This window comes from Panulirus ornatus, chromosome 35 (genome assembly GCF_036320965.1).
Source record: "Panulirus ornatus isolate Po-2019 chromosome 35, ASM3632096v1, whole genome shotgun sequence".
In the NCBI taxonomy this organism is placed as follows: domain Eukaryota; kingdom Metazoa; phylum Arthropoda; class Malacostraca; order Decapoda; family Palinuridae; genus Panulirus; species Panulirus ornatus.
The window spans coordinates 6,444,221-6,471,527 of NC_092258.1; the positions used below are offsets into that span (position 1 = coordinate 6,444,221).

Here is a 27,307-nt window from a genome sequence, read left to right on the forward strand (position 1 = left end):
TCAGATAAGGAAATGAGATGGTGCATGGGTGAGCCGAGGTGCTGTAATAGGTAGGTAGTTGGGGGAATATGAAGGTGTTTGCTTTGTTAAGTCATAGGTGTGGCATTTTATTCACCATTGTCAGCTAGTAAAATAACCTTATATAGAGGGAACAAGTTTAACGTTTGATGATATAAAAGCACCTGGGCAAGTGGTTGCATCATTGAGTTTTGTAGAGTGGTATGTGCTACTGGAAGGATAAAGTATGGTTAGAGGAGTGCTTGATTGAATGATACAAGGAAGGTGGCTGATGAGAGTGAAGCTGTATAGGTGGCTAGAATTTACGAGTTGTTCAGTATAGCTTTTAGGTAAATGAGGATGAGAGGGGTTGAAGGAAAATTTAAGAGGAAAGCTCGTATTTTGAAGGAAAACAGGCATAGAAAATTTTGTAGAATTTGAGGGAATACTTAACAAAGATGAGAGATTAATTGTGGAATATCATATGGAAAGCATTTTAAAAGATACCTGAAAGTATATTCCATGTGTACATATTTTTGACAGGCATATGAGTAGAAATGGAGTTTATTTTTTTTAAAAGTGTGTGCTTAGAAGACTGTTGATTGCTATCAGAAAGAATTTGAGAGTAATTGATTCTATGATTGATAGTGTATGACGTGACTGTGACGGTGAGAGGTGAAGTGGAACAATGGAAACTACTGTACTTATATGCTGATGATGTTATTTTGTTACTTGATATGAAAAGAAAAATGATAGCACATTTTGGTAAGGTGTATATGAGCAGGAGGTCGTGAAATTTATGCAAACAGGAGGAAACTTCTTGTATTAAGAAAAACAAGAAATGATTGTGTAATATTATGTAGCTAGTCATGAAGGTGTGTACTTGCAGTAGAGTGATCAGGAAAAATGGCATTAGAAGAGCAAAAGATAGAATTCAGTGGTGTAGGGGAAAAGAGTTGAAGGTTTGATAAATAGAGTTGAGAGTGGGGAAAATTTAAGATATTTGTTTATGAAACCATTTAGGCTAATATTTGCTCCAACAAGCATTCGGGTTTAACACCATCTTCTTTAAGTACTGAGAAATGGATAGATCTTCGGTGTTGGAAAGTGTGGTAGTATAAAATGATTAAAGAGAAAAGAATGAAAATGAAAGTGTAATGGTTATCGTTCCTGACTGTGATGCTTTCTAGCATAGGTTTGAATACTGGTTGCAGCAGTTGGTCTACAGTCAACCCAGCTGTTCATCCAAGCCTAGGTGTTGATTGAGAAAATGGGTACTTGGCTTAGGCTAGGATATATATATATATATATATATATATATATATATATATATATATATATATATATATATATATATTATATATATATATATATATATATATATATATATATATATATATATATATATATATATATATATATATATATATATATATTTATATATATATATATATATATATATATATATATATATATATATATATATATATATATATATAGAAAAGCAAATGGATTTGTATGTAGCATCTATGGATCTGGAGAAGGCATATGATAGAGTTGATTGAGATGCTCTGTGGCAGGTATTAAGAATATATGGTGTGGGAGGCAAGTTGTTAGAAGCAGTGAAAAGTTTTTATCGAGGATCTAAGACATATGTACGAGTAGGAAGAGAGGAAAGTGATTGGTTCTCAGTGAATGTTGGTTTGCGGCAGGAGTGCGTGATGCTTCCATGGTTGTTTAATTTGTTTTTGGATGGGTTTGTTAGGGAGGTGAATACAAGAGTTTTGGAAAGAGGGGCAAGTATGCAGTCTGTTGTGGATGAGAAAGCTTGGGAAGTGAGTCTGTTGTTGTTCGCTGATGATACATCGCTGGTGGCTGAATCGGATGAGAAACTGCAGAAGCTGGTGACTGAGTTTGGTAAAGTGTGTGAAAGAAGAAAGCTGAGAGTAGATATGCATAAGAGCAAGGTAATTAGGTACAGTAGGGTTGAGGGACAAGTCAATTGGGAGGTAAGTTTGAATGGAGAAAAACTGGAGGAAGTGAAGTGTTTTAGATATCTGGGAGTGGATTTGGCAGCGGATGGAACCATGGAAGCGGAAGTAAATCATAGGGTGGGGGAGGGGGCGAAAGTTCTGGGAGCGTTGATAAATGTGTGTAAGTTGAGAATGTTATCTTGGAAAGCAAAAATGGGTATGTTTAAAGGAATAGTGGTTCCAACAATTTTATATGGTTGCCAGGCGTGGGCTATAGATAGAGTTGTGCGGAGGAGGGTGGATGTGCTGGAAATGAGATGTTTGAGGACAATATGTGGTGTGAAGTGGTTTGATCGAGTAAGTAATGAAAGGGTAAGAGAGATGTGTGGTAATATAAAGAATGTGGTTGAGAGAGCTGGTAATATAAAGAGTGTGGTTGAGAGAGCAGAAGAGGGTGTTTTGAAATGGTTTGGTTACATGGAGAGAATGAGTGAGGAAAGATTGACAAAGAGGATATGTGGTCAGAGGTGGAGGGAACGAGAAGTGGGAGACCAAATTGGAGGTGGAAAGATGGAGTGAAAAAGATTTTGAGTGATCGGGGTCTGAACATGCAGGAGGGTGAAAGGCGTGCAAGGAATAGAGTGAATTGGAACGATGTGGTATACCAGGGTCGACGTGCTGTCAATGGATTGAATCAGGGTATGTGAAGCGTCTGGGGTAAACCATGGAAAGTTGTGTGGGGCCTGGATGTGAAAAGGGAGCTGTGGTTACGGTGCATTATACATGACAGCTAGAGACTGTGAACGAATGTCGCCTTGTCTTCTTGCGTTACCTCGCGCACATGCGGGGGGGAGGGGGTTGTTTTTCATGTGTGGCGGGGTGGCGACGGGAATGAATAAGGGCAGACAGTATGAATTATGTACATGTGTATATATGTATGTCTGTGTTTGTATATACATATGTATACGTTGAGATGTATAGGTATTCATATGTGCGTGTGTGGACGTGTATGTATATACATGTGTATATGGGTAGGTTGGGCCATTTTTTCGTCTGTTTCCTTGCGCTACCCCGCTAACACGGGAGACAGCGACAAAGTATAATATATATATATATATATATATATATATATATATATATATACATTATTGCCGCGTTAGCGAGGTAGCGCAAGGAAACAGGCGAAAGAATGGCCCAACCCATCCACATGTACACATGTATATACAAAAACGCCCACACACGCATATATACATACTTATATATTTCAACGTATACATACATATACCTACACAGACATATACATATGTACACATGAACATATTCATATATGCTCCCTTTATCCATTCTCGCCGCCACCTCGCCACACATGAAATGGTACTCCCCCCGCGTGCGCGTGAGGTAACGCTAGGAAAAGACAACAAAGGCCACATTCGTTCACACTGTCTCTAGTTGTCATGTGTAATGCATATATATTACTGTACTTAGTCGCTGTCTCCCGCGTTAGCAAGGTAGTGCAAGGAAACAGACGAAAGAATGGCCAACCCACCCACATACACATGTATATACATAAACGTCCACACACGCACATATACATACCTATACATTTCAACGTATACATACATACATATACATACACAGACATATACATATATACACATGTAAATATTCATACTTGCTGCCTTCATCCTTTCCTGTCGCCACCCCGCCACACATGAAACAGCACCCCCCTCCCCCTGCACGCGCGCGAGGTAGCTCTAAGAAAAGACACAAAGGCCACATTCGTTCACACTCAATCTCTAACTGTCATGTGTAATGCACCGAAAACACAGTTCCCTTTCCACATCCAGGCTCCACAAAACTTTCCATGGTTTACCCGAGACGCTTCACATGCCCTGGTACAATCCATTGACAGCACGTCGACAACGGTATACCACATCGTTCCAATTCACTCTATTCCTTGCACGCCTTTCACTCTCCTGTATGTTTAGGCCTCGATGGCTCAAAACCTTTTTCACTCCATCCTTCCACCTCCAATTTGGTCTCTCACTTCTCGTTCCTTTCACCTCTGACACATGTATGGAGTGAGGAAAGACACACACACACACACACACACACACACACACACACACATATATATATATATATATATATATATATATATATATATATATATATATATATATATATATATGCCGTCACAGTTAACATAAAAGTAATGTGTGAAAAAGAAAGAGGCGTGGATGAAGCCCAGTAGCTACTTATGGCAAATGAGCAACTAGTGTGGCTTGTCCTAGATTGGCTGGTTGGTCGTTTGGGGCTTTAGTCCCACCATCTGCAAGGGTCATGAAGGCTGTCAGTGTGAAGCTACATCCAGCAACAGAAATGTATTTAACACCTTCATATGTTAGGGTAATTCTAAGACCACATGCATTCGTTCTGTATATGGCCCCGTCCACCTCTTTCCCTATCACACTACCTTACTTTACCTCAATTGTCAATCATGTAACTTTCATATGTTCCAACATAGCCAATCACCTACCTGCCCTTAATAAGCCACGCAGTAGTATTGTGCAGTTGTGGCAAAACTGCTAGTTAGGGTAGTTTGAACTTTCCCTCCGCGATTAAACTTGTGAATACATCGAGTTATTGGAAACAACGAACGTATGGTGTACTGCGTCATGCTTCGACGTCCGTTTTAATTTGTCTTAGTACAGTTGCTGTAACGCTCACATATTTCGGCATATAGACGCGTGAATGAATGGTTCCATCGTGGCAATGTGATTAACTCGATATATTAATGGAAACAATATACAGGCATCCTGTTGATATAATTGATGTAGGATCATCCTAATAATAGATGATCGATTACGATTCACGATATACTTTTAATTCTACCGTATATTTTTCATTAGAGGGATAGAAGCGATGATATGACTCCTTATCATTTACTTAACCTATTTAAGATTTTGTTTCTCGACCTTTAACCTCTCCATGTAAACAGTAAAGCACTTTCTTTTTTTTGTCCTTGAGGGAACTATTGTTTCCCACACCGCTCGCCAGCCAAGCAGGTGGCCACATATTTCGAAACACCAGAGATTATCTCAACCCTCATTTCACACCCTAGTGCACCTGACCATCATAGTTAACTCTCCTCGAATGTTCCCACTCCCTTCACACCCAATAATTTATACTAGAGGGCGTATTCCATGGGGGAATCCTACGGGAGAGTGCAAGGTGAACTCCACATGTCTTTCCCATTTGGACGATTTCCCCTCTGTATCTTGGTTCCGTTTGACGCTACCGTGAAACCCACTTTCTTCCTACTTTGCTCTCTCAAACTCCAGACGGCTTCCTCATCTCTACTGATAAACTTATTTCCATCACTCGGTGTAATAAACTTGTGGTAGTATCTGGTCTATCTTGGAAGTTCCACGTTGCACGAGTGGCTGAGCCTCATCCTTGAGACAAGAGGAGTCCTGGTCGGAGGAGGCTTGAGAATCGTCCATTCTGAGCATTTGCTTCGATTGTATGGAGGAATGATTCATCCTGGTGTGGAGTGCTGGCTCTACATCAGTGCAGAGCCACTGATGTAGTCCAGTTTAAATGGTCCAACTTACCAAGTTACTTTCCCCTACGCCTCTGTGTTGGCGCTCTATCCCTCTTCTGTAGATGTCACTTCGGTGTCTTGCGCCCGAGAACAGACTCCTTGCCTTGCCTTTGCGTTATCGAAGTCGCGCGATACTCGACAAGCCACTGTACCACATGATCATCTGTTTCTTTACATGATCAACTGTTTCTTTACGTGTAATGCTAAGGTTTAGGAATTCCGTACCGTCTAACGTGTAGTGAAGGGAATTTTAGATTATCTATGAAGATTGAGTTTACCAGTTGCTTGGAATCATTGGCCATAAACGATTGCTTTTTTTTTTTTCATAAACATCTTTTCGTAAGTTAGATTCTTGAAGATATTATTCATACATTCCAGTAGGAAGTTTTGACCCAAGATAACGAGTGGGATCAGCTCTCATTTTGTTACGGACTGTTTGTCAAGGTTTTGATCATCCTTCATTTAGTTCTCTGTTCTTATTCCCTTTCGATCTCAGCATTTGTTTTGGTCCCATTTGTTTTCGCTTATAAGTCCTTCAGTTGAATTCGCACGATTAAAGCTCACCTCATAGCCCAACACAGCAACCCTCATTGCGTCTATGTGATATCATTGGCGCGAAGTGTCAGGTCTAGCGTATCTGTCTGGCGTTTAAGAGTCAACTTGAAGACTCGATAGCACTGGCACGCCATCCTTATCCTCCGACCCACCTCCTCATGGGTCAAAATTTTTCTTAGGGTGAGGTGGTATAACCTGTCGTGCATCGAGTCGTTGGTAAAGGTGATGAATGGCCGTACATTTTGGAAGATCTTCCACACACACACACACACGCACACACACACACACACCTGGCTAGATTGAGAGTGCCTGGATGAACCACGTCCCAAAATCTGGTTTGCCTAGTGATGGCTAGGCACAAGAGCTATTCTTGCTGTCAGAGAGCACAACTTCGGTAGGAGTCGGCCATAAAACGAGGCAGTAAAGATGCTTTTATTGTTGTGATGGTCGTGGAGAAACAGACTTATGAAAACGATGATGGGGTCAGAAAAAAAAGATAATTTGCGTGGTAGCTGGGGACACTAACCACTCGGTTATGGTTAGCGTTCCCAGCTACCACGCAAATGGTGCGGGGTTCGAATCCTTTTTGTTGGAGGGCATTATGTTTTATGAAAAGTGCGTGTCCATATGCAATATATATATATATATATATATATATATATATATATATATATATATATATATATTCTAGCCTAAGCCAGATACCCATTAATAGGTCAACTCCAAGGGGATGATGAACAGCCGGGTAGGCTGTGAGTCGACTGACCTCTCCAGGATTCGACCTCGGATGGCCCGCGCGCGTGGCCGTTTAACTCAAACTATTTGATCATGAATGCCGTGCTGTGCAATTTCAACAACCAACACGCAATTGACTGCATGACTGGCTTAGAAATGACGTACTTAGCGCGTTGGTGCGGACACCTGGCCATGCGGATCAATGGCAACAAACACAACGTTCTCGAGATAGTTACCTGATCGTGCTTTTAGGAAAAAAGTAAAACTTTTATTGTGTGTGTGAATATTTTTCTGATATTTCTTAATCTTATTTTTATGCCCATATGATCATTCATATAAGCAACAGAGGCTATCCTGTCTTATTTTCCTTATCAGGAAACAGAGAGACCCTAAAGTAATTGCTGTTTGCTTATCAGCCTGAAAGGTAGATAGAGACTGAGCGTCGTGAAGAGGTGGATTTGGAGAATATAAATCATATCCAGGGAGGAATTCTCTTCCCTCTGAAGGGAAATTTCCATTTCCCAGCTCCTGATTGGAGTGGTCCCTCTTGGATGCAAGACTTCTTTTTTTCTAAATGAGTCCATCGAGTGTATGGTTATGGCAATGTACTTACTTCTAAATCCCTCCGCAGTTGGCGCTGCAGTAGCTGGATGGTTGTAGGCATTGCTCATGACAGCCAGGAAGGTGGGAGCCGCTCTCGAAGACTTTGAGATAAGTACTGTGGAACGAAGAGGGTGGGAGCCGGACCCTCGCAGATTCATGGAATAGATTACGTCTTACCGTCTATACTGAAGATATGCCTGGAGATCCTTTGTCAAATTACCACCGAGGTGACTTTCGAGTGTTCCCCGCCGGGGAGAACATTCCAGCAGAATGGAAGAGACGTGTCAGTACAGCTGACTAACACTATAAAGTTCACAGGGGAGCAGCCTTGAGCTGGCGACCAGTATTCCTAACGAACACGACCTGTAAGGTGCTAGAGAACACAGACAACAGTAGGAGGAGCTTTTGACTAGACGAAGCATACTTTACACCCCAAGAAGTCACTCCTTCGTGGCCACTGTCACTATTTCACGCTCTCAGCGAGTTGAGATTACTCCTGGCAACGTTCTATGTACGACTTGAATGGGAGACAATCGAGGATTGAGAGAGAGAGAGAGAGAGAGAGAGAGAGAGAGAGAGAGAGAGAGAGAGAGAGAGAGAGAGAGAGAGAGAACTTGCGTAACGAATCAACTTGATGTCTACGAAAGGTTCTTGAGCCGTCAGAAGTAGCCTTTGATACTGTCCTTCGCAGGGAAACGAAGCCAGGACAGAGTCTGGCTCCTCAAATGGACCGACAGTTACCTAACTGGGAGGGAACAAAGAGTACCTGTCAGGTTAGGCCATTTCAAGCTAGGCGAGGGGTAAGTAATGGGGTACTACAGAGCGAGAGATTACAATGAGACCTTAGACGTGATGCGTCCGTGGCCAGCAGAACGACGAATGATATTAAATGTGGGAAAATAAAATGTTATGAAGATAGGACGTGACGTAAACAGACTGAGTTAGGAATACCACATCGGGGGACACAAAGCACTAAGAGCCACATTGTGGGAAGGGAATTTGCACTGGACATAATGCCCACCTGGTCATCAAAAACCATCCTTTGAAATGGATCTCAACTGTATGTTGGTTCACGTTCAATTTGCCCTCAAGTACAACGATGATAAGATATCCAGGAAAAAGGGGGAAAAACGTATACACCAAATGCTGGTTACCTAAGGGGACGCAGAGAACTGATGGAGTGGAGAGTTCGCAGAATTACATCAGCAAATGGTTCCAGACTTGAGTCACCGGATCTACGAACAGAGGAGAGGAAGCTGCACCCTTCGATCTACCCATTTTCGTAGAAAGGAGGTGTAACATTACAGGTGCCTACCATTTCCTTAGAAGACCATAAGCGAAGACGATGACATGAAGACCTTTCCCTGAAGCTTGAAGGGGGAATGCGGACCAAGAGGGCACAACAGGAAATTAGGCAACGCAAATGTCTAGAGGGACGAGAGGAATGAGATCTCCAGTACCTGAGGTGTGGCTCCGTAGGACATGCTAAGACGAGGAGAGGAGCTGAATGGAAGAAAATGGGAAGGACAAATCGATGACCCAAGGAAAATAACTAATTATGGTGGCAGAAACAGGATAGCGAAGAAGACACCACTGGAAAATTATCAAAAGCCTTCCTGATAATGATGCTGATGATGATGATGATAATGATAATAATGATAATGATAATAATGATAAAATGACAATGATGATAATAATGGTGATAATGATAGCAATAATGATAATGACATGGCCCATCCGTGACCTCAAAGCTCTCTTCCCACGTACATGAATAGGTGAAGACAAAGTGCACTCACTGAAAATACGCAGAAGGCAGGAGCAACGCCGCCCCTTACGACACCAGAAGAAGGCGTCCTTCCTCTTTGTAACAATGGCTCCTACGCCATAATGGGCGGATGAGTAATAAGGTGTGTTTGAGGCATATAATATATGCAATATGGAGCCCCATCTCCCCTCTCCTTTTAGACATCATCACCCTCTTAATAATTCACATTTTCCAACGGTTTCTCTTCTTCGTCAGCCCTCGCTTCCTCGAAAACTCTCCAATTAACCCCTCCCAAATTCTTCACCTCCCCCCCAAAAAACTCGTCCCTCCAGTCATCAGTTAAGGGGGGAGATATTCTTGCCTTAAATGCCGTCCTTGTGAGCCAGTATTGTACCAGGAGGAAAAAAAGAAGATTAGCTTCGTATCGACTTATACTGTTAATCTCGAACGACGCGGTTGAAATACGCTGTACTCTATATACGCCCATACGCATGTCACTTGATTATCCCACTCAAGGAAGAGTGAAGTCCTGGGAGGAATTGATTGGAGGTTTGAGCTACACAGTATCAGTCTCAAGGATCGAGTACTGGAAGCTGTCGTTACGATGAGTATCATTTCACTGCTGGGGGAGGACGTGAAGGCCAAGCTAGCTGAGATGTGACCTTATAGATATACATTAATGATGTGTTATTATTGTTATTGATGTGGGAACGCTGTTACACACACACACACACACACACACACACACACACACACACACACACATACACATATATACATATATCCTCACACTATGATATCACCTCAGTGCTTGCGTGTATGGAAATGTATGAAAAATTGAGAGCGAAACCTTTATAAAAAGGCCAGCAGCGTTGTTCCTGTGTTCCTCGCTCGTTGACGAAGCAGTCATCGGCTCACCTCCAAAGCTGTCCTCCTTCTGCAGGAGAGCGTTGACGTGTGACGTCAAATAACGAACAATGCAATCACAACCCAACCTCCTCAGAGGAAGGAAGCTAGCTGTATGCCTGCCTGCCACACCCAACTTAATCTTAAATACAGATGAAGACAGAATAAATCATGGTTTATTGTGACGTTTGCTCGAAATGATGATCATAATGGTAATTGAAAATTCCAAGTATGGCCTTGTTGAAGGCTGGAGAATGATTAACTCTCAAACAGACGGAAAGCTGTTACATACACAAAATGCCTCTCACTGTGGATCTTATATCTACACGCTCCTATATCAGTGACTAATAGATATATTATGACTGTATTCCAGTATAGGAAAATGATATTCCAGTGATAAACAGTAAATATCAGTGAAGAGAGCGGTATTGAGAACGCTTACTTCCTCACTGGTGTAAGTACCTGGCCCTCGTCTTTCCTGCTTCCCTCACTCCTAGTCATAAGGTCGAGGTCCTATGCCTCACTCAGCCCCTCTCCCCCCTCCCCCCCAGCACCATCCCCCTAAACAAGGGGCTGTGTAGGCAGCACTAAAGGTAAGCACTTGAGGGCGGGTTTGGGCAGCCACGCTGAAGGAGAGCCGGTTTGACCGTGGGTATCGCTGCATGTGTTGTTCTGTCCGGCAATTCTCCTCCCTTTCTGTACAGAACGTCTTTCAGGTCTCTGTGTCCCTATCGTCGAATGGCCTACGTACATATACAAACGAGGATGTTTAGATGATTTTAGAATATATATGCACGCGATTTCTCACCCCACTTCCTCATTTATCTTCTTGAATTGTTACGTATCTACGAGAATCAGTTTACCCGACTGTGCGTTAAGTGATGACAACAAACACACTTCAGTGTGGAAAGGGGGTCAACAAATGCCACATGTATACTCTTACCATTGAAATGCATTTATATATATATGTATATAACTTGCTGGCTTCTATTGCCCTTTGCTGTCGCCTGATTGGACGATGCGTTTTTCTTTTTTAGGATCCTCGTTCGGGCTCGGCGATTGGCCAGAACGCTGATATTGGGCGGGGCCACGGTACTCCTAGGCAGCGAGGAGAAGCTTCGACTTTAGTGTCAAGATGGTTACGAAAGCCTTAACACTGGTGGTTCTAGCGCTCGTGTCTAATTTAGTGGTGTTGGAATCCACCTCCCCAGCTGAGGACCCGAGTGGGCAAGATCTTCCATCAGAGAAGGGTAGGTGGCGTTCAACACACAATAGCAAAGGCTACGCTTTTAGATGTTTTGCTCTTCGGGTGTCCATAGCGCAGTGGAATTTCCCTTTAGCTCTGCTATGCTGCTTGTTACTGAGAGGAGGGGAGGAGGGTTGAAAAGATATCTATAACTGGGGGGAGGGAAAGAAGTGATAAAGATGTGTAATGTCCGTCTGATCTGTGCAAGGAGGAGGGTGTGGGTTGATGTGGTTTGCTGTGGTGGATGGTCGTTTCTTGTAGGAGGGTGGAGGGGTTATGTCACCAGCGAGGAAGCTTGGGGCAGATGAGGTCACGGCGACGCTACTGCGTCGTTTGCAGGTCAGAAACAACCGCCCAGCTCACCTGCCCAGCCGCGTGGCGGAAACTTCGACGAAACCTGCCTTTACTTCGCTGATGTGACTCTCTCTCTCTCTCTCTCTTCTCTCTCTCTCTCTAGGGAAAGCCGACCGTATATATGGGTTGGTCGGAGGGCTATCCCTGCTACGGACAGGTGACGACTAGTTGTCGTCCCTGGGGATGCTCGTCATAACTGGTTGCCAGTTTGTGGTGTTCAGGGTAGGAAGGATCGGATGCCCTCCATGATATACGCCAGTGATGCAGGTGTTGTGCTTTAGACTATATGGTGTCGGAATATGTTGGTGAGAGAGAGAATTTGGTAAGTGTTTATTGTCAGAGGAAGACGTACGTACGGTATATCACGGGTTAAACAGGATAGGTCAATTCAGACAAGTGGTTGATGCCCTGTAGCTCCGGGAAAATGTCAATCTTCGTAAGTAGGCACACAAAATAAGAAGCCTGACTGTGAAAAGTAGGTAATGGTCTCTGACAGTTCATGGGAAATTCACAAATGTCGGCATAATAATAACAAATAACCTGGAGGCCTAACTGTAGTGTGTGTGTGTATATAAACGACCAGGGGAAAAAAAAGGAGGCAATTTAAGGACTAGTTTTACATCAAGAGAAATTTCTCATTTTCAAAGTAAGGAAACTAATGCCTCTTATCTAAAAGTTTAGACATTTTTTTTTTTTATAGTATTCAGGACGGTTTTTATGTCTCCATTAAGGATGGCAACTGACAGTATTGTTGATGATGATTGGGCATTTGATGTAGAGACTGAAGGACTGTTTACCAATTCCCAATTAGAGGTTGCCAATATAATCAGTGGGATGAAAAAGTTTGGAGGAGAACTGATACCCCTGAAACTTTCCTCTCGTGTAGCCTTACTGTTAATTGGAAAGCATTGCCTTTCATCCCGCGTTACTGACGATCGAAACTGGCCAGGACCATGACTGACACACTACCACTCAGAATGAGTTGAGTCCACAGATGTCACGAAGATAAAAGTGCGGTTCTGCTAAACCCTCCTCAACGTAGGACCAGAAAGACACACACCACTTGTGGTCTGATCATATCCAGCATACTGAGGATGTCTGTTTTCGTTACAGGTAGATAAAAATATGCATAATTATATATATATATATATATATATATATATATATATATATATATATATATATATATATATATATATATATATATATAAAGTAGATAAACAGTAAGAATGATTGTGTTTTGTAATCTTTTGATATGAAATGTCTAAGCTTTGGCTGTTCAGTCGTGGTTTATCACATCATCCTTTTTCTTGTCTTCATGTTTGCCTGAGGGAACTTTAGGAATGGAAGGGGGCTTTCTGCTCTGCTGCAACTCTTTCCCTTCCACTCTGAAGACCTCAGTGGCGGAGGGGTAATTACAGGGAAAGGAGGGGGGGGTCTGCATCTCTCTCTCTCTCTCTCTCTCTCTCTCTCTCTCTCTCTCTCTCTCTCTCTCTCTCTCTCTCTCTCTCTCTCTCTCTCTCTATGTCTTCGTGATTCTTCGTGACTGTGTAGATCTTCACTTGATTCATACCGGGTTCAACCGGCTGCAAGATGGTGTCTGTGCCACAATAAGGTACAGAGTCGAGCCGGCCGGGTACCATGCAGCTTTCCGCTCAAGCTTCAAGGCGCATGCCACGCACGAACACGACACACGTATATTCACGAATAAAAGCGACTCGCCCACGTCAGGCTCGTCCGCAGTAAACGCATACGTGTTTGAACACACACACACACACACACACACACACACACACACACACACACACACACACACACACGTGTGGAGGATGAGCGATTTTGAATCAGGAATTTTTTCTCTAAAGATCTCTCTCTCTCTCTCTCTCTCTCTCTCTCTCTCTCTCTCTCTCTCTCTCTCTCTCTCTCTCTCTCTCTCTCTCTCTCTCTCTCTCTCTCTCCCTCAGCCATGTCCATTGCGGCAGGGCGGTGAGACTTAATCTTAAAATAACTTTGCAGTGATATGTCACCCAGTATCATTAGGGACTGCCACAACCATTCCTAGAATAGACATAAAAAAGAGACTTGTCTACCTCAAAGGGAAACTGGCCATGTGGCAGGGCAGAGACCCTTGAGTGAGCTGCACCCTCAAACCAGCGAAAGAATCTTCGTCTGTTCCATCTTGATGAGGCTTGATAACTGGATTCCTCCTTAGAGAAAAAGATGAAAAATCAAGTTTTTTTTTTCCCCCTCAAGTCACTTGAGGTAAAGGATCCATTGGCTTGAGGTTAGCGTTATAAATAGACCATGGCGTTATGTTTTCCCCCCCCGCCACAAAGTCCCCTCTCCGTTGTGAGGGTCCGAGCGGGAGTAAAGAAGGACTGTGGTTCCCCTGCCATCTATATAATGTTGGACGCTTGAGAACAGGATGTTGGCGCGTTAAGCCAAGCTTTGCGAAAGAACTGGCCACGCGACGATTAGTGATGCGACTCACGATGTAAACAGGAGGTATTCCAGAAGCAAGATAACTTCGATGTCGCTACCAAGGAAGGCGACTTCGATGTCATTGCCAAGGAAGACGACTTCGATGCCATTGCCAAGGAAGACGACTTCGATGCCATTGCCAAGGAAGACGACTTCGATGTTGCTGCCAAGGAGGACCACTTCGATGTTGCTCCCAAGGAGGACGACTTCGATGTTGCTAACAAGTAAAACGACTTCGATGTCGCTTCCAAGGAAGACAACTCCCATGTTACTGACAAGCAAGGCGACTTTGATGTCGCTGCCCCAACATGTGAAGATCGTTCTTTTTGGGAAGAATCACATTTTCGTATGATATTTTTACCGAACTTAGCTTTCGTGAGGATACATCGCGAGTGAAGAGTCACCTTCGGCGCGGTTGTATCATCGTCAATGGACGGAAAGGAGTAGGTAGAGGCTCGGTGAGAAGCCTTTTCCTTCAAGAGGATTCCATCATATCCATGCTACTGACTGTAGCATAACCTTGAAGCTATAGGAACCTCTTATAAGTAGTAATGGAGTTACACAATTAAAAACGAATCTATCTGTCTATCTGATTTAGGGTATGGGGGTGGATTTTGTAGGGGTGATGGTGTAAGTTGAGTGTATGCGATGGTTGTGTTAGGGGATGGGGGGGCATGGTTGCTGGTGTAGGGGGGGCTGGCTGGCTGAGCGATGATGTACAGTGGTGGTGGTGGTGGAAGCCGGGATGTGAGGGAGGAAGGGGAGGTACACCTGCCCATATATAGGGCAATGGGTGGGGCTCGTCCAGGTAACTGTTAAGAGGACGGGGGGACGCAGAAGGACAGATTGACGGTCCCTCCTTCTCTCTCTCTCTCTCTCTCTCTCTCTCTCTCTCTCTCTCTCTCTCTCTCTCTCTCTCTCTCTCTCTCACACACACACACACGCAAAAACACTTTACCTCCTCAACTGCACCACAAGTCCCCAGAATTTCCCGTTAAGTGTTCCGCGGACCGACCTGTTTTACTGTTCCAGTATATTTGAAAAAAAAAGTCTTGATCGAATGAACTGAATTTCTTTATAACTGGTTTAAAAGAGCATTAATAATCCTATGTTCGGTGAGGTTATTCGTAATAAAGACTCGAACGAACGGAATTCGTGGAAGATATTAACGAAACTCAAGCCTGCTGAGTATACATTTAGGCAGTCCCTGTGATAGATGTTTATACATACCTATGTATCTATTTCATGTTATATCTGCTAAGAGTCTGCTTCTATGCGAAGTTAGTGGGATGGGCTCGAGTGGTTGATACTCGGGGAAGTTAAAGAACTCGAGTGCCAGGAGAGGAGGAGCGAGCGCGTGGGGTCGGCTCACTGCGTGGGGCTGCGTTGAGGTCACCCAGATGCTTGATGGCGCGATTTCTTGTACATTTCTGCCTCCAACTATCGCCAGCCTCAACCTCCCTTTTCCCTGGTCTTGCTGAGTATCTCCCTGTTTGCCTGCCTATCGATCGTCACCCTTCTCCATTCCTCTACTACTACTACTACTACTACTCCTGTTCATACGTATATAACTACTGCCGCTTCCTCTCACCATCACACACATCCGATACAGATCCAACTTCCCATACACACCTCTGATACTACCCACTACAGACAGACACTTCACTGTGACTAGTACTTAAGTCACTGCACTGTCACTAGTACTACAGACACTGCACTGTCACTAGTGCTACGGTCACTGCTGTGTCACTGTTACTACAAACGCTACACTGTAATTTGCATTACATTTATAGTAACTTATATAATTTGAGTTACTCATGCTATTCTTACTACAAATACTATTACTACTGGTATTGTAGATACAGTCGCCCCTACTACAGCTACGATCACCAGTATATATAATACAGAGTCTGCTATGATTATCACTGCTCTAGTATACACGTATATACGTACTAATGAGGATACAGTTTCTAAATTCACTTTTAGTTCGCATAAAAGCTTTTCATATACCTTCACTCATCGTCCTAAAACTACTTCCAACACCACAACTGCTGGTAAAAGGAATCACCGACGATATTGCCACTACACACATGGGATCTGTCATTGCATTAGAGTTACGCATTGCACTTCCACCACACATATTGCAGTTGATGTTTCTACCTTAGCATTTCTCATACAGTTGAAGTTTTTCCCCACCACTTCTCCCTCAAATACGGTTGCTAATACAGTGGTACTACTACACTCCAGAGATGTGTAGACTCCTTCACACACATTTACACACACGAATTTAAAAAGCTCGCTTCCCATACAGGACAAATAGATTACTATAAACTACCATCACAGCGTGGACTGCCTCTATCACTGCTAATGTATCTTAAGACCTTCTCTTTAATTCAGCCCTACATGAATCTCACAGTCCTGGTGCCGTTTTGAGACCTATTTCATGATTCCTGGTGCCTTTTTGAGACATATTTCTAATTCCTGGTGCCTTTTTGAGACATGTTTCTAATTCCTGGTGCCTTTTTGAGACATGTTTCTAATTCCTGATGCCTTTTTGAAGCATATTGCTGACGTCTTTTTGAGACATATATCTGATGTAATATCGTCGTCCGCTCAGGCGTTTTCTCATTCATGTATCCCTGCTGTAAGTGCACGGGAGCCACATCGCGGTGGTGCAGTGTCCACACCCGGTCAGTGACCTCGCCAAGAATGTCTTCCACACATCACATACGCTACAGACAGCTCGATCCCTCGCTGTGGCTTGTAGACTCTCTCATACACCTCTTATGTAAACCCTTTCATTTCTCTTGGACGTGTGTGTGTGTATATATATATATATATATATATATATATATATATACATCCCGCGAGACATGCCTGGAATCAACAATACCGCTCGTCCTTATACAGAAAGAAAGAAAGAAAAAAAAAGCGAGAAAAAAGAAATGGGTTTTGGTGTCAGTTTCATGAGGAACGAGTCTTCCTCTCTAGCGGTGTGAGGTGAGGAGGTTGGGGAAGAAAAAAAAAAAAAGACTGCCACAGGAGCGGATCCGACCTTGACTGTGGTGGTGGTGGTGGTTCGCTCACTGCCAAGATCAGGGCCGTCTCGGCAAGCCGTTGAGCCTACACACACACACACACACACACACACACACACACACACGGTCAATATTGCCAGCACCCGCACAAGGACTAGCCGTTCTTCGGTTTTACTCCTTATGGCCAACCTGTAACATGTTAGAAGTTGCCGTATACCTCCAAAGAGGTAGACTATTATTATCAACATGACTGGAGGTTTTTTGGTGTACAACTGACCGAGAGAAATGCAAGGTTAGGAGCTGGTTGAGGATATTGTTGCTGACAGACGATACTTTTCCTTGAAGGTTCATATGCTCGGAAGTCGTGTGAAACATGTGGGGTATTGACCTTTTTATTTCTTTATGTTATACGCTCTAGTTAAGGTCGTTGGTGCCGTCCAATGGACCATGAAAGGAAAGGTTAACAGGTTTAAGATTTTGCGAGGGAGTTGCTTAGTGATCATACGAATGTGGTTGGAACAATTTTTATCTCCACTTCTCATTTGGGTCGTGTCCAGCGCAGCTAGATAGCGCCCCAGATGAAGAACGGCCTTATTGACTTACATTTTGCAGGGAAACTAAAGCCCCCTGTCCACAGCCAAGTTTCACCGACCTTTCGATGGTTTCCCTTGGTTGCTCTATATCCTCTAGTTCAGTCCACTAACAGCACGTCGCCTCCTGCGCTCCTCACACCCTCCTGCATATTCAGGTTCCGATCAGTCAAATACTCTTTCATTCCATCCTTCTGTCTCCAATTAGTCTTTCCCCTTCTCCTTGTTCCCTCCAATTGTGGCACGTATACTCTCTTAGTCGGCCTCTCCTCATTCATCCTCTCCATATGTCCTCTCTTCCTACTAGTACACATGCCTTACGCTTTAGATACATATATATAGTTGCCTATTTGTCCAATGCGGGGAGGGAGTTTAAGACACCTAGAGCTCCGTCTCTTGCACCATCTATTCTTTCACACAATACAACTTATATATGTATATACAGTGTGAGCATTTGCAATTCCATTCCATCCTTTCCTTTCATTTACTGTTCTCTTTTGTCTTAGACAAAGCTCCCTTTCTCGTAGAAATCTAAGAGGTTCGTTATATATGATGTTTTCCCTGAGACCATGTTAGCTCGCACTTAGGTATTTTTTCCCCTGCAGGAGGTCGGTCCTCCATTTACTTTCTGATTATCTTTTCCAGTACCTTGCAAACCACACTCATTAGGGCGAACGGTCTTTAGTTGAGCGTCTCTCTCTGCTCTAACTTCTACTTTTATAGCACTTTACCTTTCTGCATAGAAGATCTTGAACTTTCTTCGAGTGGTCTGCCAAGTGTGTATGTGCACAGAACTTCAGGGGAAATTCCATCAAGACCGTGTGACTTGTATGGGTCAAGATCATTTGGTAGTCTGGTAATGTCTGCTCATACTTATCAACATTCTGTCTCTCCATCTATCTATCTATCTATCTATCACTCTATCTATCTGCCTGTCATATATGCTCTATTCTCAGCTTCACAGGGGTGGATGAGATCCATACATTCCCTGAACTTTCACACATCCTCAGTTAATACAACTACACATTGAGAGAGAGAGAGAGAGAGAGAGAGAGAGAGAGAGAGAGAGAGAGAGAGAGAGAGAGAGAGAGAGAGAGAGAGAGAGACGTAGTCATTAGTCCACATATGTTTTTCTTCTCCATCTGGTCAAGTACGACAAGGCAACCTACCTGTACTCTTACATATCAGAGAAACAAAAATGACTAAATTCTTTTGAACTCATAAGGCATCATCTCTCCTCCCGTCGCAAGATTTCCTCATCCTGGACTTGTCTTATGTTCTGAATACGATTACGTTCTTGTCAGAGGACACTAGTCTTTCGCCTTCGACTTGCACAGCACCGGTTTAAAGCCCTTCACTTCACCCACCTCACAACCCACCCACGGCGAGCACGTCGGAAGTTCTCCCTCACTTCTTCCTCGTCTTCTTCTTCTTCTTCTTCTTCTTCTTCTCCTTCTTCTTCTTCTTCTTCTTCTTCTTCTTCTTCTTCTTCTTCTTCTTCTTCTTCTTTTCTTCTTCTTCTTTTCAACACTTTACATAACTAGGCGAGCGGGAGATGTCTGACCAAGTTCATGTTACCGAATTGTGTTTATTCACGCGAGTGTGTGTGTTTTCTTTTTTTTTTTTCTATGTTACCCAACTCTGTGCGAGGATCGTGGCTGGTTTCATGTGAGGCTAGATTCACAGGACTAGAGCCCTCCCGGCTTCTGCTCACATGCAGAGGGATCTCCTCCCTGCCCTGTCCCGCCCCGCCCTGTCCTGCCACGCCCTGCCCCGCCCATGCCACAGTCCCCCTGACGGGGAGTGTCAAGCCAGGTCACCAGCGACGGTCATTGTGGCAAGAATTTCTTTTTTCATTTACTCTGGACACCTGACGTGTGAAGCAGTGGTCTGGTGTGTTGCCGGAGTCTACTTCTGTTTATGGGTCGGCGCGGCCTTGGCGCGGCGCCCCAGCAAGGACCCGTCGCGGGCCTTGGGGTACGTGCACCACCCAACCAGATGGGGCATCCACACCACCCAGCTACAGGCATCGACTCCACCTAGTTAGGGCGTCCATACCACCCAGCCTGGGGGCTTCTACACACCCATTCCAAGGCGTTCCGTACCACCCAGCTTGGGGGCTTCTACACACCCATTCCAAGGCGTTCCGTACCACCCAGCTTGGGGGCTTCTACACACCCATTCTAAGGCGTTCCATACCACCCAGCTAAGGGCGTCCGCTCCGCTCCCCACAGCTAAAGGCGTCTCTATCCCCTAGCTAAGGCGTCCGTACCACTCAACTAGGGGCGTCCGCGCCACCCATTTAGAGGCGTGTACATCAGCCAGCTAGGGGCGTCTACATCACCCAGCTAGGAGCGTCGCGTGTAAGCCTCGAGCGGGCAGGGTCTTGGCTTCTCCTGCAGTGCCTGACGCTGTCCCAGAATGTGTTAAGAAGGCACCATACGTATCCTGCAGACCCCGTGTGGATCCTTGCACACGGCAGATCGGAAACCACGATCTGAGGAATCATGAGCGCCTCCGCCGCCGCCTCCCCGCTTGATATAACTACGCCGCGGGGGGAATTAACCTGCGCAGTAGCAAGGGTGGCGATATCTGCGCACTGAGTTGGGCCACGTCTACAGTGTGGGGGGGAAGGAGGAGGAGGAGGGGGGGGGGGAAGGAGGTTCAGGTTGGGGGATGGGAGGGCGGGCGAGGTCACTCACCTTGCATGGTCCGGTGGCAGCCTCGCCTTGCCTCGCCTCGCCTTGCCCGGGACTACACACACACACACACACACACACACACACACACACACACACACACACACGGAGAACCCGTTTTTCTTCTTTTATTTTTTTTTTCCTTCTAAGAGCACAAACGAATTATATACCTTTTATTTTTTTTAGTATTTCCATAAATGAATGTGCGTACAGTTACTTCATGGACCTGCGCGTATACGTTGTCTTTAGAGAAGTGAATGATAGATATATGTCTTATTTCCATACATGTTCGCTGTTTCCCGCTTTAGTAATGTAGTGCCAGGAACAGACGAAGGAACGGTACTCATTTGCTCACATCTCGTTCGTTGTTATGTCAACTGCACCAAGACCAGAGCTCTTCCTATCCACAGACAAGCCTCCCAAACCTCTCTGTAGTTTCTCTTGTCCACTTCATATTCCTAAATTAAGTCCAGTGACGGCACGTCGCCCCCTGTGCACCACATCGTATCCAGTTGCTCTATCCTATGCAGGCCTCTCGCTCTCCTGCTTGTTCAGGTCTCGATAACTCAGGGCGTCTTTCACCCCATCGTTCCATCTCATTCTTGATTTTCCTTCTCCATGTTCCCTCCACCTCCATCCGCTGCCATCTAAAACCCCCCCTCACTCCCCTCAGGTCTTGTCCACTCAGACACAAATTCTTCGGAGCAGAACACCTCTCCACACATCCTCCACCACTTCTGGAGCCACAGTCTTGTGCTCAGTTCATGCCACCAGTCACCAGTTCAACTCACCAGGTATACATACTCATCAGAGTTTCACCTTCGTAATTCGGACTTTTTTGTCCCCCTCTTACCTCTCTACAATCCCGCTGGACCTGATAGGGATGCGTGATGACCCCAGGAAACACCAGGATCGAGGTTGTTTATAAGGAATTCATGGGACGAGTCACGGAGGGTGTCACTTGCTGGGTGGTGGTGATTACAGGGGTGATGTGGGTGGGGATGAAGGCAAGGAGTTACTGGGCGATGTGGATGTTGGATTGAAATTGAGTTGGTGGTCATTGTAAGTGGTGGATAGGCCAAGGGGTTAGTGGTCAGTGTAGGTAAAGGATAGGCAAAGGGGTTGGTGGTCAGTGTATGTAAGGGATAGGCGTGGGGTTGACACGAGAATTTAAGAATGCAGATTTAATGCATAGCTGGGGAGTAGCAAATCAGAGGCGTGTGTGTGTGTGTGTGTGTGTGTGTGTGTGTGTGTGTGTGTGTGTGTGTGTGTGTGTGTGTATGTGTGTACTTTACGAACGGACATCTGACGTGTTTTTCCCCTCAGTTCTTGAGTAATCAGAGGAGGTAAGTTCAGTCGTATTCTTGTGCATGGATGAGAGAGAGAGAGAGAGAGAGAGAGAGAGAGAGAGAGAGAGAGAGAGAGAGAGAGAGAGAGAGAGAGAGAGAGGAGAGGTACGTACTCGGACCTTCAACCCTCCTCCTCCTCCTGCATACCACATAAACAGTTTGCATTAAACAAGTTCCTCGGGTGGAGCTGCGGGCGGGGAGGCAGACGAGGGAGCGGACTGGGTCATGTATACCCTTGTGACGCGCTGAAGACCTTCCTCTTCCGCTCAACTCTTTCTCTCTCAAACGTCTCTCCTTGATGATCCCCCTTATGTATTATCACGCGCATTGTATTCTGCATGTATTTTTCTTTTTAAAACATTATCGTTTTCTCTGGTGGATGGAGTTGTGTCCAAACGTTGTATTATACTCTCAGTGTCCAATATGTGTCTTAAATGTGTTGATCACTGTTGATCATCTTCGATTACGCTCTCAGTCGTATTACGTAGTGCCTGTTTAGATGGAGTCTACGGGTTAAGATGAGATTTTTTTAAGTAACAGTTAAGCGAATAATGATTACCGGAGTACATTATACATTGTAGAGTATTGTGATTTGGTCTGAATTGAGGAAAAAATCCGTAGAAAAAATTGCACAGAGCAGCCGCAAAAAACTTTTTTAGTATATTCAGAAATCTGATTTTGTCTTCTGCAATTGCCAATGTATTAGAAAACACGAAGGACTATGCAACATTTGCAGCGTGCAAAAACGCGTAGTCGATCCATCTTAAAACGTCAAAATGCTCTGTAGAATTTCATATTGATTTGTGTCAAAACCTATCAGCAGTAACCTATTTGCACCGTAGGGGAAAAGGGGGGGTTTTGCACTGGTGGGTCACCCATCTTTATTCAATACATTTTCGTAAGCTGTCAGCATGCATCATTTTATTCTTCTTAGATTTATTCCAGTCGTTGACTTCAATGCGGTAAGAGGAATATTTTCCTACTTCTTTTCAAACAAGTTTGTTGCATAATTTTATGTTTTGGCTTTCGCTCCCCTCCCCTCCTAAGAAGACCTGTCCACTGCAGACATCAAACTGATTCAAGAGGCCAGAGGTTAGGATCAAGTCGCCCCTTACTGTTCTCTCTTCCTTGGTGGTCAAATGAATGGCCTCTAACCTCTCACTATAACTCTCCACTCTCGAATATGGTATATTCTTTTGTGCCCTTCCTCTGGACCTTCTCTATTAGTACTTAGTGCTTCTTTAGTTACACGAGTTGATAAAGGAAATCTAGATTAGCCTCATGTACTATATGTACAATTTGTCTGACACTTCCTCGTCCATGTACTTGAAGGCTGTTGCAGAATTTGCCTGCAGAAATTCAGTCACCTTTACAGTTCTCTCAAACTGCGACTTTGGCTATGAGGGTCGAGGGACAACTGTAGATTCCTGCAGCTTATTTCCTGGTTTATACTATTCGTATTGAGGCCTTCTATCACCGTGTCTCGTCCCCGTGTCTCCTCCTTTACTCGGGTTGCATTTCCTGACCCATGGATCAGACCAACATTACAGCATGTCTCGGTCCCCTTGTACGCTGGTGCACTTCTCATTTTTCACTTCCCTCATGACCTGTCATACGTGGGCATCATCTGCATACATAATTCGGCAGGAGTCCATCTCTTTTGGCAGCTCATTTACATTGACCAAGAAGAGCAGTGGTCCCAGGACAGATGCCCTTGTGGCACGCCACGGATGCCCTCTATGGATTTGGATAAAACTACTCTTTGACGTGTATGCTTGTCTCCCGTCACGAAGGTCATGTTCGAACCATCGAAAGAGTCTCCCCCTTTATATCTACGTGATGATCCATTTTCTTTCTTTTTTTTTTTTTAACCCATCTTCTGTGAGGGGGGCAGTGTCAGATGCTTTCTGGCAGTCCAGAGCTACACACACTCACAGTCCACCCAGTGTTTTCCTGTGTCGAAAAATGGAGTTTATTATCTCCTTAAAGTCGAAGGGGTTTGTTGTGCATGACCCCCACCCCCTTTGCACACACACACACACACACACACACACACACACACACACACACACACACACACACACACACACACACCTTTTCCCTGAAACCGTGTTGTCTCGCTGAGAGACTTTCTCCTACTGAAGGCGTCATTCATCCACTTTGTAATTATCTTTTTTTTCCCACTATCTTACAGACCGCAGGCGTTAGACTGATTGGTCTGCGCAATATCTCTGGTCTCTTGAAAATTGGCGAGACGCTTGGCCGTCAACCACCTCTCTTGGGCCTCATTATAGATTTTTTCTAACCTTCTTGAGCATGGAGAGAGAGAGAGAGAGAGAGAGAGAGAGAGAGAGAGAGAGAGAGAGAGAGAGAGAGAGAGAGAGAGAGAGAGAGTCTACCTATCTACCTACAAGTATTTACGATGATATTTTTTGGCCATAATGGTAGGGCTAGCGCGGATCACTCACCGCCTCACACGTCAGGCTTGATGAACAAGACTGTTCTTAGCTGCCACATGCATTACATAACTGTCTGTGTCTTCGTTCGTCTGGGATTGATTAGAACCACATGTCAAGTTTTCATTTAAATGCTTTTGTAACGGTTTCTTCCTGGATTCTTATATATATATATATTTATATATATATATATATATATATATATATATATATATATATATATATATATATATATATATATATATATATATATCTGGCGTGGTATGAGATGGTCTCTCCTGCTTCCTCGTTGGGATGTCATATATCTTTTTGCCCCAGTGTTGAGGGTAAAGGGATAAAAAGAAAAAAAGAATGTCTCCATTATATTTCCTAAGGGAGTGTTCAGTCATCATCTACTGCCAATTCAGTTTAAGAGAAACACACAAGGGGTGTTCAGATTGGATTTTCTACTCTAACAATCACTAACAATCTCTCTCTATTTCCTCCTTGAAAATAAAAGTTCTTTAACTGTGGGGCAAAAAGTGAGATATTCCGCTAGATGACTTCATACTCCGTGCGTACCACGAGGAAAGAAAAAAAGGCTTGCAAAATGGCTCTCCTTGCATGACGACCGTGTCTCGTATGACGTTGTCCAATCCTTCTCCCAGAGTCTGCCGTTGCGCCACCACCTAACCTAACCCTTCTCGTGGTCGCCGAGGAACTCCTTTGTAATGGCGTCTCGTGCCTCTCCTCTGATCTCGTGTGTCGTCCTCGCTTTACTGTAAGAAGAGAGGAGGAGATAGTGAGCAAGTGACCCGAGGCTTTGAGGCCGGGGTTCTCTGACGTTCGTGACCGTGAACGCATTCACGAGCAGCCCAGGGGTCGGGCGCATAGGTTCGAAATTTTCAGTTGGCTCTTTCTTAGTATCTCTCTCTCTCTCTCTCTCTCTCTCTCTCTCTCTCTCTCTCTCTCTCTCCCCAAAGCAACAGCCCTTCCCCAGGGCAGAAATCTCGTCGTAGGTACACCTCGGTAAGTAGGTAGTAGGTAGTTCGGTAAGTAGGTAGGGAGAAAAGTTAGGTAGGTACTCAATGTTAGTGACAGACGCTTTGTGAAGGTTGACGTACGTGTATGTGTAGTTGGGCGTCAGCATATAAAAAGTTAGGGGCTTCGGGAGGACAGAAAAAGAAGAAGAAGAAGAAGAAGAAGAAGAAGAAGAAGAAGAAGAAGAAGAAGAAGAAGAATTCAAACCTTCATTAATTCTCTGGTGTTTAAGTTGGGAAGGAGAAGGAGGAGGAGGAGTAGGATTGGGGTGGAAGGCAAGGGAAGGAGGAGGAGGAGGAGGACGAAGGTGAGGACGTCATCTGGGAAAGTTTGTGACACTGGTGTGGTCCGGTCTGGCCAGAACCAGCTGGGTCTTGAGTCCTGTGACACAAGACTTTTCTTGCTCTCTTGCCTCCCTTGCTCACCAGTACTTGCGGTGAGATTTTTGCCGTGATGGCAGAGCTAGCGTTCACCGCTCACCGCTCGTTTTGCTGGTTAAACATCACTGTTACACTGAACTGCCACGCACCTCCTCCATCATTTTGCAGGTTGAACAGCACTGTAACTCTGAGCTGCCACACACCTCCTACAGTTGTCGATACGAGGTTGATCATCGACTGTCTTGAGCCATTTATCAAGACAATGTTTCTTCAGATGTCCCTCGGATTTTTACTATTTTTTTTCTCCTAGTGTCACACTGAATAGCTTTTCCTTGCTCAGAGCTATACATATCCATGTCTAATACCATTGTGAAATGTTCTCGTGTATTGCTCCAGACTTGATGATTCTGTATCTTCCAATCTGATCGGCTCGTACGTTCATCAAAGTCTTCTAGATGCTCTCTGTCTCAACCATACGCATGATCTGCGTATATGATATGGGTACACATTTGGTGACTTGGATTTTAGTATGAGTGTGGCTTAGACTCTTGGCTGCCCCGTTACATTAACGCTCTCCAAACCTGGGAGTGTATTTGTTGGTTCCTAATTAGTCTTTCGGACCCAGGGTAATCTATTTGTCGATTCTCATCCCGTCCACTGGAGTGCCTGTCAGAAATTAGAGAATGGCATGTGGGTGTCTAGCTGTCCAAGATTTTAGGCCACTCTGTTAAAAAAGTATTTTCTACATGCTGTAAATCAGTCAGACGAGTCGTACGTGTTCATTAGCGACCTTCCCATCTTGGTTGGGGCAAACGTAGGCAAACACGCCCTCTTCCAAGCTTTCAGGGTTTTGCATAGACATCGCTCATCCTTGAAGGGCATTAAGCAGGTCCTTGACCCCCTTAAACTTATTTGAGAGACTGCCTTAAGGAGGGGTCGCTCAGCACAGGAACTCCTCAGTGTAAAAGGCAGTGGTGTTTTGTTTAACAGATATCCGATGACGTTGTTGTCGAAGTCACCACACATTATACCATCGGAGCTACGAGTTTAAGGCATTTCCTCCCTCCCTCCTTCCCACACACACACACACACACACACACACACACACACACACACACACACTTACAATCCGACTCTTATAGAAGTAACAACACAACAAATACTGGTTTGTCAACGAAGTGTCATCTTCGTCTTCCTCCTCTTCTTCTCCTCCGTCGCGACAAATGGATCTGAAGTAACTGTGTCTGTAATATGATCTGACAAGTGAGGGACTGTGATTCCTTCCCATCCTATCGGTTCCCTCCCACCTCCTCAGGGACGTTAGTAGGTAAAGTTCCACTCCCTGCTACACTTGGCGTCTCTGCTCCACCCACAAGCTGTTGTTCACCACAGATTGCAGACGACAGATTCGATAATGGGGAGAATTAACTCGTCACCTGCTATTGGCAAGACGAGTACAAATTCATAAATGTTTGGAGATCAGAAGCGTTGAGGAAGTATGTCCCCCGTCCTCAAGTTCGGGTTTAAGATTCGACTTAAGACACTGCTTGCTT

General features: G+C 44.5%; 1 protein-coding gene across 1 annotated transcript in view; it reads left to right on the forward strand.

The window, feature by feature from the left end:
• The first annotated feature begins 11,232 nt into the window (after positions 1-11,232).
• Positions 11,233-27,307, forward strand: part of LOC139760106 (uncharacterized) — a 124,599-nt gene continuing 108,524 nt past the window's right edge. The window contains exon 1 of the mRNA XM_071682947.1: positions 11,233-11,391. Coding sequence (XP_071539048.1) covers positions 11,277-11,391 — 115 coding nt within the window. The 5' untranslated portion in view covers positions 11,233-11,276. The remainder of the gene's footprint in view (positions 11,392-27,307) is intronic.